This window comes from Heterodontus francisci, unplaced genomic scaffold (assembly GCF_036365525.1).
Source record: "Heterodontus francisci isolate sHetFra1 unplaced genomic scaffold, sHetFra1.hap1 HAP1_SCAFFOLD_593, whole genome shotgun sequence".
In the NCBI taxonomy this organism is placed as follows: Eukaryota; Metazoa; Chordata; class Chondrichthyes; order Heterodontiformes; family Heterodontidae; genus Heterodontus; species Heterodontus francisci.
The window spans coordinates 335,773-349,735 of record NW_027141628.1 but is presented as its reverse complement, the minus strand read 5'-3'; the positions used below and the strand labels follow the sequence as shown (position 1 = coordinate 349,735).

At 43.9% G+C, this 13,963-nt stretch overlaps 1 protein-coding gene across 2 annotated transcripts in view; it reads right to left on the bottom strand.

Annotated features, from left to right (window-relative positions):
• Nucleotides 1-13,963, bottom strand: part of gpn1 (GPN-loop GTPase 1) — a 137,581-nt gene that overhangs the window by 41,648 nt on the left and 81,970 nt on the right. For both annotated transcript variants that reach the window (XM_068027571.1, XM_068027572.1), the window contains exons 8-9: nucleotides 6,953-6,998; nucleotides 6,142-6,288 (exon numbers count right to left, since the gene is read on the bottom strand). In XM_068027571.1, the coding sequence (XP_067883672.1) occupies nucleotides 6,142-6,288; nucleotides 6,953-6,998 (193 nt within the window). The remainder of the gene's footprint in view (nucleotides 1-6,141; nucleotides 6,289-6,952; nucleotides 6,999-13,963) is intronic.

Below are 13,963 nucleotides of genomic sequence, written 5' to 3'. Positions count from 1 at the left end.
AATGAAGAGTGTACGGGAGCATGGCAGGCACACCTAAAAAGGGGAGATGGTGGTGTGGTGGTAATGTCACTGAACTAGTAATCCAGAGGCTTAGGCTAATAACCTAGGAACACAGGTTCAAATCCCATGGCAGCTGGTGGAAATTAAAATCAATTAATAAACATCTGGAATGAAAAGCTAGTCTTAGTAATAGTTTCATGGCATTATTGATTGTCGTAAAAACCCATCTGGTTCACTAATGTCCTTCAGGGAAGGAAATCTGCTGTCCTTGTCTATCTGGCCTACATGTGACTCCAGACCCACAGCAATGTTAACTGCCCTCTGAAATGGCCTAGCAAGCCAGTCAGTTGTCAAGGGCAATTAGGGATGGGCAACAAATGCTGGCCTTGTCAGCGACACCCACATCCCATGAAAGAAAAAAAAGGTACTAACCCAGTGAAATGACAACACAGGACTACATGCATGTTAAACAGAAGCAGCATGTAGTAGACATAGATAAGCGACCTCAACAGATCAAATCAAATCCCAGCAGTCCTGTTACATCCAGTTGTAAATGGTGGATGACAATTAAACAACTAACCAGAGGAGAAAGCTCCATGAATAACCCCATCCTCAACGATGGTGGAACCCAGCAAAGTCAGTGCAAAAGATAAGGCTGAAGCATTTGCAACTATCTGCAGAAGAACCATCTCAGCCTCCTCCTGATGTCCCCAGCACAACAAATGGCAGTCTCCACTCCACGCGATATCAAGAAACGCTGACTGCACTGGATACTGCTGAGGCTATGGGCCCCATCAACAACCCAGCTATGGTAAAAGCAAAATACTGCAGATATTGGAAATCTGAAATAAAAACCAAGTTCTGGAAATACTCAGGTCAGGCAGCATCTGTGGAGATAGAAGCAGAGTTAACGTTTCAGGTCTGTGACCTTTCAACAGAATGTGGAGAGTAGGTGGCATAGTGGTAATGTCACTGGACTAGTAATCCAGAGCCCAGGCTAATGCTTTGGAAACATGGGTTCGAATCCCAATTCAATTAATAAATCTGGAATTAAAAGCTAGTCTAATGGTGACCATGAAACCGTTGCTGACTGTTGTCATAACCCATCTGGTTCACTAATGCCCTTTAGGGAAGGAAATCTGCTGTCCTTACCTGGTCTGGCCTACATGTGACTCCACACCCACAGCAATGTGGTTGACTCTTAACTGCCTTCTGAAATGGCCTAGCAAGCCACTCAGTTCAAGGGCATTAGGGATGGACAATAAATGCTGGCCTGTCCAGTGATGCCCACATCCCACAAGCGAATAAAAACAGATGCTGCTTGACCTGCTGACTATTTCCAGCACTGTTTTCACCCCAGCTATAGTGCAGAAGACTTGTGCTCCAGAACTAGCTGAGCCCCTAGTAAAGCTGTTCCAGTACAGTTACAACACTGGCATCTACTCATATAATATGGAAAATTGCCCAGGTATATCCTGTCCTCAAAAGGCAGGACAAATCCAATCCAACCAATCAGCCTACTCTCAATCATCAGAAAAGTGATGGAAGGTGTCATGTTACAAACCAATAACCTGCTGACCAATATAAAAGCAAAATACTGCGGATGCTGGAAATCTAACAAAAACAAGAAATGCTGGAATCACTCAGCAGGTCTGGCAGCATCTGTGGAAAGAGAAGCAGAGTTAACGTTTCGGGTCAGTGACCCTTCTTCGGAACTGAATAAGTTCGGAGTTCCGAAGAAGGGTCACTTACCCGAAACGTTAACTCTGCTTCTCTTTCCACAGATGCTGCCAGACCTGCTGAGTGATTCCAGCATTTCTTGAACCTGCTGACCAATGCTAAGTTTGGGTTCCACCAGGGCCACTCGGCTCCAGATCTCATTACAGCCTTGCTCCAAACATAGACAAAAGAGCTGAATTGAAGAAGTGAGGTAAGCAACTGCCCTTGACGGCAAGGCTGCATTTGACCGAGTGCAACATCAAAAAGCCCTAGAAAAATTGAAGTTAATGGGTATTGTATGGTGGGGGGGTGGGGGTGGTTGCGGTTGGTGGGGTGGCAGTGGAGAGATTCTCAACTGGCTGGAGTCTTTTCTGACTTTTAGTCAGAAGCTTTTTCCCAGGGTGGAAGAGTCAGTTACTAGGGGATATAGGTTTAAGGTGCGAGGGGCAAAGTTTAGAGGGGATGTGCGAGGCAAGTTTTTTTTTATACACAGAGGGTGGTGAGTGCCTGGAACTTGTTGCCGGGGGAGGTGGTGGAAGCAGGTACCATAGAGACATTTAAGAGGCATCTTGACAAATACATGAATAGGATGGGAATAGAGGGATACGGACCCCGGAAGTGCAGAAGGTTTTAGTTTAGACAGGCATTATGATCAGCGCAGGCTTGGAGGGCCGAATGGCCTGTTTCTGTGCTGTACTGTTCTTTGTTCTATTCAAGCAGAAAGGATGATTATGGTTGTTGGAGGCAAATCAACTTAGGTCCAGGGCACAGAAGCAGGGGTTCCTCAGGGTAGTGTCCTAGGTCCAACTATTTTCAGCTGCTTCATCAATAACCTTCCCTCCATCCTAAGTTCAGAAATGGGGATATTTGCTGATGATTAGTGTTCAGTACCATTCACAACTCCTCAGATACTGAAGTAGCCCATGTCCACAAGCAAGGTCTGGACAACATCCAGGCTTGGGCTGATAATGACAATTAACATTCACGCCACACAAGTGCCGGGCAATGACCATGTCCAACAAGACAGAATCAAATCATCTCCCCTTGAAATTCAATGGCATTACCATCGCTGAACCGCCCCCCCCTCCCTCCCCCCCCCCCCCCCCCCCCTACTATCAACATCCTGGAGGTCACCATTGAACAGAAACTGAACTGGACCAGCCACATAAATTCCGTGGCTACAAGAGCAGGTCAGAGGCTGGGAATTCCACAGCAATTATCTGTCTCCCCAAAGTCAGTCCACCATCTAACAGGCACAAGTCAGGAGTGTGATGGAATACTCTCCACTTGCCTGGATGGGTGCAGCTCCAACAACATTCAAGAAGCTCGACACCATCCAGGACAAAACAGCCCGCTTGATTGGCACCCCATCTACAAACATTCACTCCCTCCACCACCGACGCACAGTGACAGCAGTGTGTACCATCTACAAGATGCACTGCTGCAATTCACCAAGGCTCCTTCGACAGCACCTTCCAAACCCACGACCTCTACCAACTAGAAGGACAAGGGCAGCAGATGCAATGGGAACACCACCACTCTCCCCTCCAAGCCACACACCATCCTGACCTATCGCTGTTCCTCTGGAACTCCCTTCCTAACAACACTGTGGGTGTACCTACACCACATGGACTGCAGCGGTTCAAGAAGGCAGCTCACTACCACCTTCTCAAGGGCACTTAGGGATGGGCAATAAATGTTGGCATAGCCCGCAACACCAACATTAAAGCCTGGCTACCCGACCCTGACTAGACCCAACTACAAGTTGGGTTGGGGTTGAGTCGGGTCAAAAATTCTGAGTCCAACATTCGGGCTCGGGTCAGGTTGGACACTGCTTCTGGGAAGTCACAGGATTAGGCTTACCCATGATTCCCCACAACTCCTGCTGCCGGAACAGATGGAGATTAGTGTTGGGTTAGGGAGATTAGTGGTGTGAAACAGGGCTGTGTTCTCGCACCCACACTTTTTGGGATTTTCTTCTCCCTGCTGCTTTCACATGCGTTCAAATCCTCTGAAGGAATTTTCCTCCACACAAGATCAGGGGGCAGGTTGTTCAACCTTGCCCGTCTAAGAGCGAAGTCCAAAGTACGGAAAGTCCTCATCAGAGAACTCCTCTTTGCTGACGATGCTGCTTTAACATCTCACACTGAAGAATGCCTGCAGAGTCTCATCGACAGGTTTGCGTCTGCCTGCAATGAATTTGGCCTAACCATCAGCCTCAAGAAAACGAACATCATGGGGCAGGATGTCAGAAATGCTCCATCCATCAATATTGGCGACCACGCTCTGGAAGTGGTTCAAGAGTTCACCTACCTAGGCTCAACTATCACCAGTAACCTGTCTCTAGATGCAGAAATCAACAAGCGCATGGGTAAGGCTTCCACTGCTATGTTCAGACTGGCCAAGAGAGTGTGGGAAAATGGCGCACTGACACGGAACACAAAAGTCCGAGTGTATCAGGCCTGTGTCCTCAGTACCTTGCTCTACGGCAGCGAGGCCTGGACAACGTATGCCAGCCAAGAGCGACGTCTCAATTCATTCCATCTTCGCTGCCTTCGGAGAATACTTGGCATCAGGTGGCAGGACTATATCTCCAACACAGAAGTCCTTGAAGCGGCCAACATCCCCAGCTTATACACACTACTGAGTCAGCGGCGCTTGAGATGGCTTGGCCATGTGAGCCGCATGGAAGATGGCAGGATCCCCAAAGACACATTGTACAGCGAGCTCGCCACTGGTATCAGACCCACCGGCCGTCCATGTCTCCGTTATAAAGACGTCTGCAAACGCGACATGAAATCATGTGACATTGATCACAAGTCGTGGGAGTCAGTTGCCAGCATTCGCCAGAGCTGGCGGGCAGCCATAAAGACAGGGCTAAATTGTGGCGAGTCGAAGAGACTTAGTAGTTGGCAGGAAAAAAGACAGAGGCGCAAGGGGAGAGCCAACTGTGCAACAGCCCCAACAAACAAATTTCTCTGCAGCACCTGTGGAAGAGCCTGTCACTCCAGAATTGGCCTTTATAGCCACTCCAGGCGCTGCTTCACAAACCACTGACCACCTCCAGGCGCGTATCCATTGTCTCTCGAGATAAGGAGGCCCAAAAGAAAGGTGTGAAAAATAATTAAAGGGCTTGGGTCGGGTTTTAATTTTATACCCGAGCCAGACTTCAGCCCATATCCCCCTAACAAATTTTTTTTTTAAATTAGTCGATGCACAGAATACAAGAGTAGGGAGGTTATACTGGAATTATATAAAACATTAATTACTGCGTGCAGTTCTGATCACCTCATTACAGAAAGGATGTAATTGCACTAGAGGGGGTACAGAGGAGATTTACAGGGATGTTGCCATGACTGGAAAAATGCAGGTATGAGGAAAGATTGGATAAGCGGGGGTTGTTCTCCTTGGAACAGAGGAGGCCGAGGGAAGATTTGATTGAGACGTCCAAAATTGAGGGGCTTGGGTAGAGTGGATGGGAAGGGCCTATTTACATTATCAGAGGTGTCAGTGACTGGGGCATAGATTTAAAATGATTGGTAGAAAAATTAGAGGGGAAATGAGGAAAATAAGTTTTTTCACCCAGAGGGTGGTAGGGGTCTGGAATTCATTCCCTGAAAGGGTAGTAGAGGCAGAAAACCTCATCTCATTTAAAAGGTGCCTGGATATGCACCTGAAGTCCCATAATGTGCAGGGCTACAGACCAAATAGTGGAAAGTGGGATTAGACTGGATGGCTTTTTTATTTCCACCTGCGCGGACACGATGGGCCAAATAGCCTTTTTCTGTGCCGTAAACTTGCTATGATTCTGCGACCAACATCTGCAAGTTTGTCTCCGAGTCACATAACATCCTGACTTGGAACTATAATCGCTATTCCTTCACTGTCGCTGGGTCAAAATCCTGGAACTCACTCCCCAAGTTGGTGTACCTATACCACATGGACTTCAGTGGTTCAAGGCAGTGGCTCACTACCACCTTCTCAAGGGCAAGGAGGCTCAAGTAATAAATGCTGGTCTTGCCAGCGATGGCCACATCCCAGGAACAAATAAAAAAACCTCAGCGACGCCCTCAACTTCACAAGAATATCTAATTTTTGGTCCCTAATCGGCTCCACCCTTCCTTTGACTACCGATTTACTCTTTATGTTTATAGACTTTTGGTAGCTTGGTTCTCATACTCTCTTTGTCCTTCTTATTCCCTTTTCAATAGTCCCCTGTAATTTTTTTACATTCATCTTGCTTCTCAACTGTATTATGAACCAGACATTTATTATAAGTCTTCTTTAATGAGCAATCAGGGAACTGAAACTGGACTCAGCCCTCCAATCCAACACTGAGAGCAAGACAGAGAAAAAAGGGAGATGAGGAAAGTGGAGTGGAGGAAGACGAAGAAATGCACCGAAATACAGCACACAATTCACCCGCAGTTTGCTGTAGAATTCATCCAGGACAAGACTCATGGAGCGAGTCAGATTACTGGCAAACGTAGTCTCCTGGTTCAGTGCATCCTGAAAAGTTTCAAAATCTTTCATCCACTCCACGGCAAAGTGATGATCCACAATATCGATCTACAATCACAGCAACAGGGTATTTATCAATCTACAATCACAGCAACAGGGTATTTATCAAATCTACAATCACAGCAACAGGGTATTTATCAATCGACAATCACAGCAACAGGGTATTTCTTGCAAAAAGTGGACCTAGAAGGTTTTTTAAATATAACAAACCAATTCTTGACATTAATCTACCCACTCACCATGTCCCCCCCACCCCCACCCCACATTGCCCCCTCCCACCCCACCCACTCGCCATATTTACCCTCCCCACCCACCTGCATGCCATATCCCCATCCCCCCCCCCCCCCACCCAAACCCACTTATCCACCACTGCCCATATCCTTCAACCCCACCTATGCCTACTCCCTTTAGAGTACCACACTGAACACTCCCAGGGCAGGTACAGCAAGGGTTTGTTTACAGAACAAAGCTCCCTCTACAGTGTGCCTAAATGTGCCCACTACTACACAGCTCAGTATTTCCTGATACCCACTCCAGCCATCATGTGGCCTGATTAACTTGGTCAAGATTCCCTCAGACCCAGTCACTGCTAGCCCTTTACAGCCAGGAGACTTTAATGCCCTCTCTGGGACAGCTCTGAACACAGGTCCCAGAGGTGAAATGTCAGTGAGTGACCCCTACATTGCCCCAACGTGGTTGAACTAATTCTTACCTTATTCATGATGACAATGAATGGTAGTCTGGTCTTGTAGAGGATACTAAAAGGGGAGAGAGTGACATTATAGTCTAACTCTGAGATGAATCGTATATCCAGGAAATGTACAACCCAATGCATTCACTAAAGGGATTTGCACGAAGTCAGTATGAAGGATTGTAACATTCATGGAGTCGTTTTGTTGCCCCTACCAAATTGTGGGAGGGAGATCAAAGAAATGATTAGGAAGAGCAGCATAATTGATGTCGAAGATTTGAGTTTCCCACTCATTGTTGGGGTAGGTAGGAAACAGAAGAGGGAATTGAATTTCCTAATTGTGCAGAATTTATATAGAAAGAGAAATAATTTGCACAGAAACAAGAGCACCAGATTGAATCTGGGCAAGTTTTAGAAAGGTGAACAGTGAGCTAACAGGGGTGAGGTGCAGAGAGAAATTAACACAACTTTGCAAACACGCAAGATATTGTTAAAAAGGAGATTGCAAAGTTGTTGATCTTTAAACAATGAGACTACTTCAAGTTTCAGAATGCCATAGACAAATAAGAGAAATTAGAAGCAAATTAAAATTAAACCGTGCATATGGGACCTACAGGTATGATGCATAAGAGAATAGGAGAAAATAAGGAAAGAAAAAGTGTGAGGAGAGGCAAATATCACAAGGAACAGTAAGGACTGTACAAATATATCAGTGTAATGGAGTTGTGAAATGTGAGATGGGCTGAGAGGGGAGGAAGCGAGTTACTGGAGATAAGTAGACATTGTCAGGATATTTAACAAGTTCAGCATATTGGGAAGGAGGTAAATTCTGAGTTGGTTAAGTGAGATGAGAGATATTCTAATAAATAAAGGGAAACATTTGAACTAAAGGCATGGCGCTGGATGATGGACTACACCCAAGAATCCTCTGAGAAAACGGAATAAATAGAGGAGAACCCAGAAATGATACTTCAGGCTTCTGTTGAGAGTGAACAATGTAACAGCCGGTGCAGAAAGGGACAGAGCTAACCCAAGTATTTACAACTCAGTTAGTTTCACATCTGTGGGCAGGGAAAAGTTTGGAATATAATTAAAGCTGAAATGACTAAACATCTACAAGGTAAATAATTAGAAGCAGCTAACGCAGATGTAGGAAGGAATGTGGTGTTGATAAACCAGATGGGATTCTTTGAGGTGGTGGATATGGTGGATGGGAAATGCAGCGAATGTAGTGAGCATGGACTTTCAGAAAGTCTTTGACAAGGAACCACACAAGAGACCACTGGAGCAGAAGAAGGGGTCTGGATTTAGTGGAAGGGGAGAAAGCTGGTTTAAAAACTGATCAGAAGGGAGGAAACACAGAGTCAGATTTAAGGGCAGTTTCTCAGAGTGGGTGAAGTGAGTAGTGGTGTTCCACAGGATTCCACAGAGAAATTATAACATGCAAACAGACCTTCAGCCCAGCCAATCCATTTGATATTTATCCTCTACCTGAGCAGTATCCTAATCCCATGTACCCATACTGTTCCTGCATTCCTTTATTTCCCCCATTTCATCAACTACCTACCTGATCGGTTCTTAAAAACTGACCTGATCTCTGCTTCAAACACTAACTCTGGGAGTGAGTTCCAAAGTCCCAAAATTCTCCTTTTACAAAGAAATTTATCCTGCTCTCTGTCTTAAATCTCTTGCATTTAATCTTGTACCCATGCCCCAATTCTAGATTGGAAATATTCTGGCCTAGTCCTTCCTAATTTTCAGCATCTCCATTGAATCTTCTTTTAATCTTCTCTCTTCTAATTAAAGCATTCCTGAATTTTCAGTGTTTGTGTTTCTACCACCAGGCAGAATCTTGGTTACTGTGCTGCCCTCCCTCTGCATGCTCCTATCGTATGGAGTAAAAACTGCACACAGACACTGGTCTGAATAAGATTTTATACAAAAGAAATTGGAGCAGGAGTAGCCCATACAGCCCCTCAAGCCTGCTCCGCTGCTCAATACAACCATGGCTGATCCTTGGCCTCAACTCCACTTTCCTGCCTGCTGTGCATATCCCTTCACTCAGAGACCAAAAATCTATCTTAGCCTTAAAAATATTCAACAATGCATCCATAACCCTCTGGGGTAGAGAATTTCAAACATTCATAAGCGTTTGAATGAAAAAATTTCTCATCTCAGTTCTAAATAATCAGGCCCTTGTCCTGAAACTAACTCACTCAGTGTTCGAGATTCCCCAGCCAGGCGAAACAACCTCTCAGTGTCTACCCTATCCAGCCCCTTCGGAATCTTATATGTTTCATTGAGATTATTTCTCATTCTTTTAAATTGCAGAGAGTATACACCCAATTTACTCAGGTTCTCACCATAGGACAGGGACTAATCTAGTGAACCTTTGCTGTACCGCCTCCAATCCAAGTATATCCTTTCTTAAATGTGGAGACCAAAACTGTACACGGTACTCCAGACATGGTCTCACCAAAGGCTTGTACAATTGTCGCAAGACTTTCTTATTTTTGCATTCCGATTCCCTTGCAATAAAGGCCAACATGCCTTAATTTTCTTCTAAAGAGTCATATCCGACTTGAAATGTTAACTGTTTTTCTCTCTCCACAGATGCTACCAGACCTGAGTATTTCCAGCACTGTTTCAGATTTCTAGCATCCGCAGTATTTTGCTTTTAATTTAGCAAATAACCTCACACTTCCCAACATTCTACTCCTTCTGCCACCTTGTTGCCCACTCACCTGTCTATATCACTTTACAGACTGTGTCCTATTGTCACAGATGTGCAATTATTTTTCTCCTTGGATTAAAAACAGTGAGTGCCTTTAAGACCTTGTTAACAACTGTGTACCTTTAAGGGAGAGAAAGTTCTGGACTTTCTAAGGCACAGTGTGCCAGCAGCTGCGTTTTTATTACCTGGGTAACAGCAGGAGAGAGGCGTCACGTGGTGTAATGTTATCACTTGACGATGTGTAAAACTGGCAAAAACTGGCTGAAACCAGACTTTCCAGTGAAGCGTACTGAAGAGAAAGGAGCTGTTTATTCTCTCTCAGCATAAATTCTACAAGGAGCTACAGACAAATAAAATTTCCTAAAGAAAAAAAAAGCCTTTCTTTCAACAAACTGTTTGTATTGCTGAAGAAACTGTTAAGGCTTGCTAAAGCCAAAGAGTTGAATGCCTATTAAGAATTGACTACTGCATCAAATCCACGTGAAGACTTCGAGTAGCCTTTGACTATTTCCATATTAGAATACCTCATCCACCAGGAATGTAATCCACAAAGACTTACTTATTTTATTTAAGAAGCAGCTAATTTTTAAAAACACTACTATTAAAAACCAGTTAACTACTGTTATTTTTGAGTGAGAGAGAGACTGGGGGAGTTAGATTAAAAATAAGACATTATAAGGTCTTTAGACATAGGTTTATCTTAATAGTGTTTAAGATTTAGTTTTAATAAATAGTTAATTTGTTGCTGTCTAAAGCTACCTGGTTTGGTCTGTTTTATTCCGGGGGTTACTAGAGTGTTTAATTTGGCAGTCTTCCGATTGGGCGTGAAAGCTTATTAATATGCTGCGACCTGTGGAGTGATGGGAGTGAACTGACAGTGCATTGCTCCTGCTGCGGTCAGAACATTTTAATTGGGTGGCTCGTCTGGGATTAGAATCAGATTAATTGGGGGGCTCGTGTTTGGAATCATATTAATTACACATCTCAGGGATAACATAAATTGGGGTCTTGCGTCTGGGATCATATTAATTGGAAACTCGATTGTCGGGATCCAAATCGAACACCAATTATGAAAAAATAAAAGGCACCAGGTTTCTTGTGTAATAAGGTACACTCTATACCACCAGAATGGCATTAACAATTGCAGCAGAGTTTCTGGGAAAGCAAAGTTTCCCTCAGTGACTTGACAACATTAACTAAGAAGAAACTAAAAGAATTGGCTGCACAATTGAGGTTAGAATTGAAATTCAGTACCAAAAAAGCAGTGATAATTGACCTAGTAGCCCAAAATCTGGAATTAGAAGACAATGAGGAGGAACAAGATAGCAAGTCAGAGAGTGATGCAATGGAATTAGCCAAACTTCAGTTAGAAATTTAAAAAACTTGAGCAGGAACAAGAAATGAAAAAAACTTAAGGCTGAAAAAGAATTATGAAAACCTGAACTTTAAAAAGAGGAAAGGGAGAAAGACAGTGTACATCAGACAGAAAGTGAAAGAGGAGAGGCGCAATTTAGGCTAAAAGAGATGGAACTAAGACAAAGGGGTGGTCTTGAATCCAGGGAAAATTCGGGTCAGGAAGAATCTGAATTCAGCCCAGGACCCAGCAAAAAGCTGTTTAAATTTATACAAGCTCTTCCTAAGTTTGAGGAAAGGGACGGAGAGGCATTTTTCATGCCTTCTGAAAAAATAGCCAAACAGATGAAACGGCTGAAGAAACGCTGGACACTGCTTATGCAAAGCAGGTTGGTAGGCAGAGCTCATGACGTTTATGCCATGCTTCCTGAAGAGGCTTCTGCAGATTATGAGATGGCAAAAAAGGCTATTCTCGCTGTGTATGAGTTAGTCCCTGAAGCTTACCGTCAGAAGTTTCGGAACTTACAGAGACTGGCTGTACAGACGTATGTAGAATTTGAGAGGGTGAAGCAAATTAATTTTGACCATTGGATACGGGCATTAAAGAGAACCTTTATGAGTTGATTCTCTTGGAGGAATTTAAAAATTCCATTCCTTCAGTAGCGAGAACTCACGTAGATAACCTGAAAGTTTTGAAAGCTAGGCAAGCAGCGGAAACTGATGACTTTGAGCTTGTGAATGAGCCAAAACCTTTTGTCTGTCACCCCCATAAATCCGAGGAGGACAGTAAAGTGGGAGAGTGAAAAGGCAGCAAGTAGTCAGGGACAAGAAGGAAAAGCTGCAAATGCCCCCGGATCATCACCTCAGGTCAGAAAGGAAGGTGCTGAGGGTAGAAGCGAAGTTCACAAGCCAAAGTGTTATCATTGCAACAAAACAGGTCATCTTCGTTCAGAGTGCTGGAAATTGCGAGGTAAACCCAAAAGACTCTGACAGAGTACTGCAGGCCAGGCTACAGCTATAACGGCATCTGTAAAACCAGATACAAAAACTAAAGTGAATGTAGAGCTTAAGAATAAGATACCCGAAAGTTATAATGAATTTTTGTCAAAGGGGAAAGTAACTCCCTATCCTTTAAGTGAGGCAGGAAAACCTATTATACTCAGGGATACATGAGCAAACCAAACACTCTTGCTGGGGAAAGATGTAACTTGAACTCTAAAGTTTTAGTTAATGGAACTAGTGGGGAGTATATACCTATACCTTTATATAAAGTACGCCTTGAGAGTGGCTTAATATCTGGGATGGTAACTGTAGGAGTTGTCCAGTTTGCCAGTAGAGGGAATTGATCTAAACCTAGGAAATGATTTGGCCGGGTCAAAAGTATCAGTTTCTCCTATAATTACAGAGGAACCAAGCGAAATTAAGGAAACGGAGCAATTACAGGAACAAGTTTCCGGAATATATCCTGCGTGTATAGTCACCCGAGCAATGGCTAAACAGGATCCATTGTCGGAGATAAAAGTGGCACCACAAACAGATAGCCAAGTATCTAAAACCTTATTTGGGATTTAAATAATCCAAATGAGATGTATAACAGATCTTCTACCATTGCAGCACAGCAATCTGATCCAGAGATATACCAAATAGCACAGAGGGCTCTGAGAGAAGCTGTGGTGAAAGGACTTCCAGAAGGCTCTTATATGGCAAATGGGGTTTTGAGGAGAAAATGGAGACCACCTCATAGACCTGTGGACAAAGACTGGACAGTTGTGGTACCACGTAAATATTGTCAGGGATTAAGGTTAGCACATGACATCCCTTTTGCAGGACTTAGGGAATTCGGAAGACCAAATCACGATTAAGCCAACATTATTACTGGTCAGGTTTTACAAAGGACATAAAGCAGTTTTGTAGGGCTCAGAAATACCTTAAAGCATCCCAAGTCAATATGAAAAAATGGGCAGTAAAGAATGCAAAAGCTAGTAATTTCCAACCCAGGGATGAAGTATTGGTGCTGTTACCATTAAAAGCACAGTTCAGTGACCCATATAGAGTGATCAAAAGAGTGGGTAAGGTAGATTACTTGATTTATGCCCCTGATCGCCAGAAGAAAAACCGATTGTGTCATATCAATACGTTAAAGCAATATTATCACAGGGAGAAGGATAAGCCAGTACAGGTATGTCAGGTAATGGGGACTATTGAAGGAAAAGGATAGTGAGGATGAGACAGAAGGAGCCCGAGACAATTCTCAGATCGAACCTCCAACTATCAGATTAGCGAATATGGGCAAAACAACGTGAAAACCTAGCCAGGCTCATCACATTTAAAAGATTTTATACGGTAAGCTGGGATGTACAACCTTAGCCACACATGATGTGGATACAGGGGGAACTGTTCCTTTAAAACAACATCCTTACCGCTTACGTCTGGGCAAACAGGCGCAAGTAAAAGCAGAGATCCAGTACATGCTGGAAAACAATTTGATCGAACCTAGTCAAAGTAGCTCGAGTTCACCAATAGTTCTAGTACCTAAACCTGACGGGTCAACCCTGTTTTGTAAGGACTACCTAAAAGTCAATGTGCTAACAAAGGCAGACTCCTACCCATTTCCACGTTTAGAAGACTGTATCGACAGTGGGCAATGCTAGGTTTCTTACCAAGATCGACTTGTTAAAGGGATACTCGCAAGTTCCTTTGACTCCTCGAGCCAAAGAGATATCAGCTTTTGTAACACCCGATGGTCTTTATCAGTGCCCGGTGATGCCATTCAGGCTAAAAAAAAATGCCCCAGCCACTTTTCAAAGATTAATGAATCGGGTGGTAGCTAGTGTTCCCAACTGTGTAGTGTATCTCGATGATATACTAATATACAGTAACACTTGGCAAGAACACTTAAACCAGCTAAAAATTCTGTTTAAAAAGTTACAAGCCATGGACTTAGT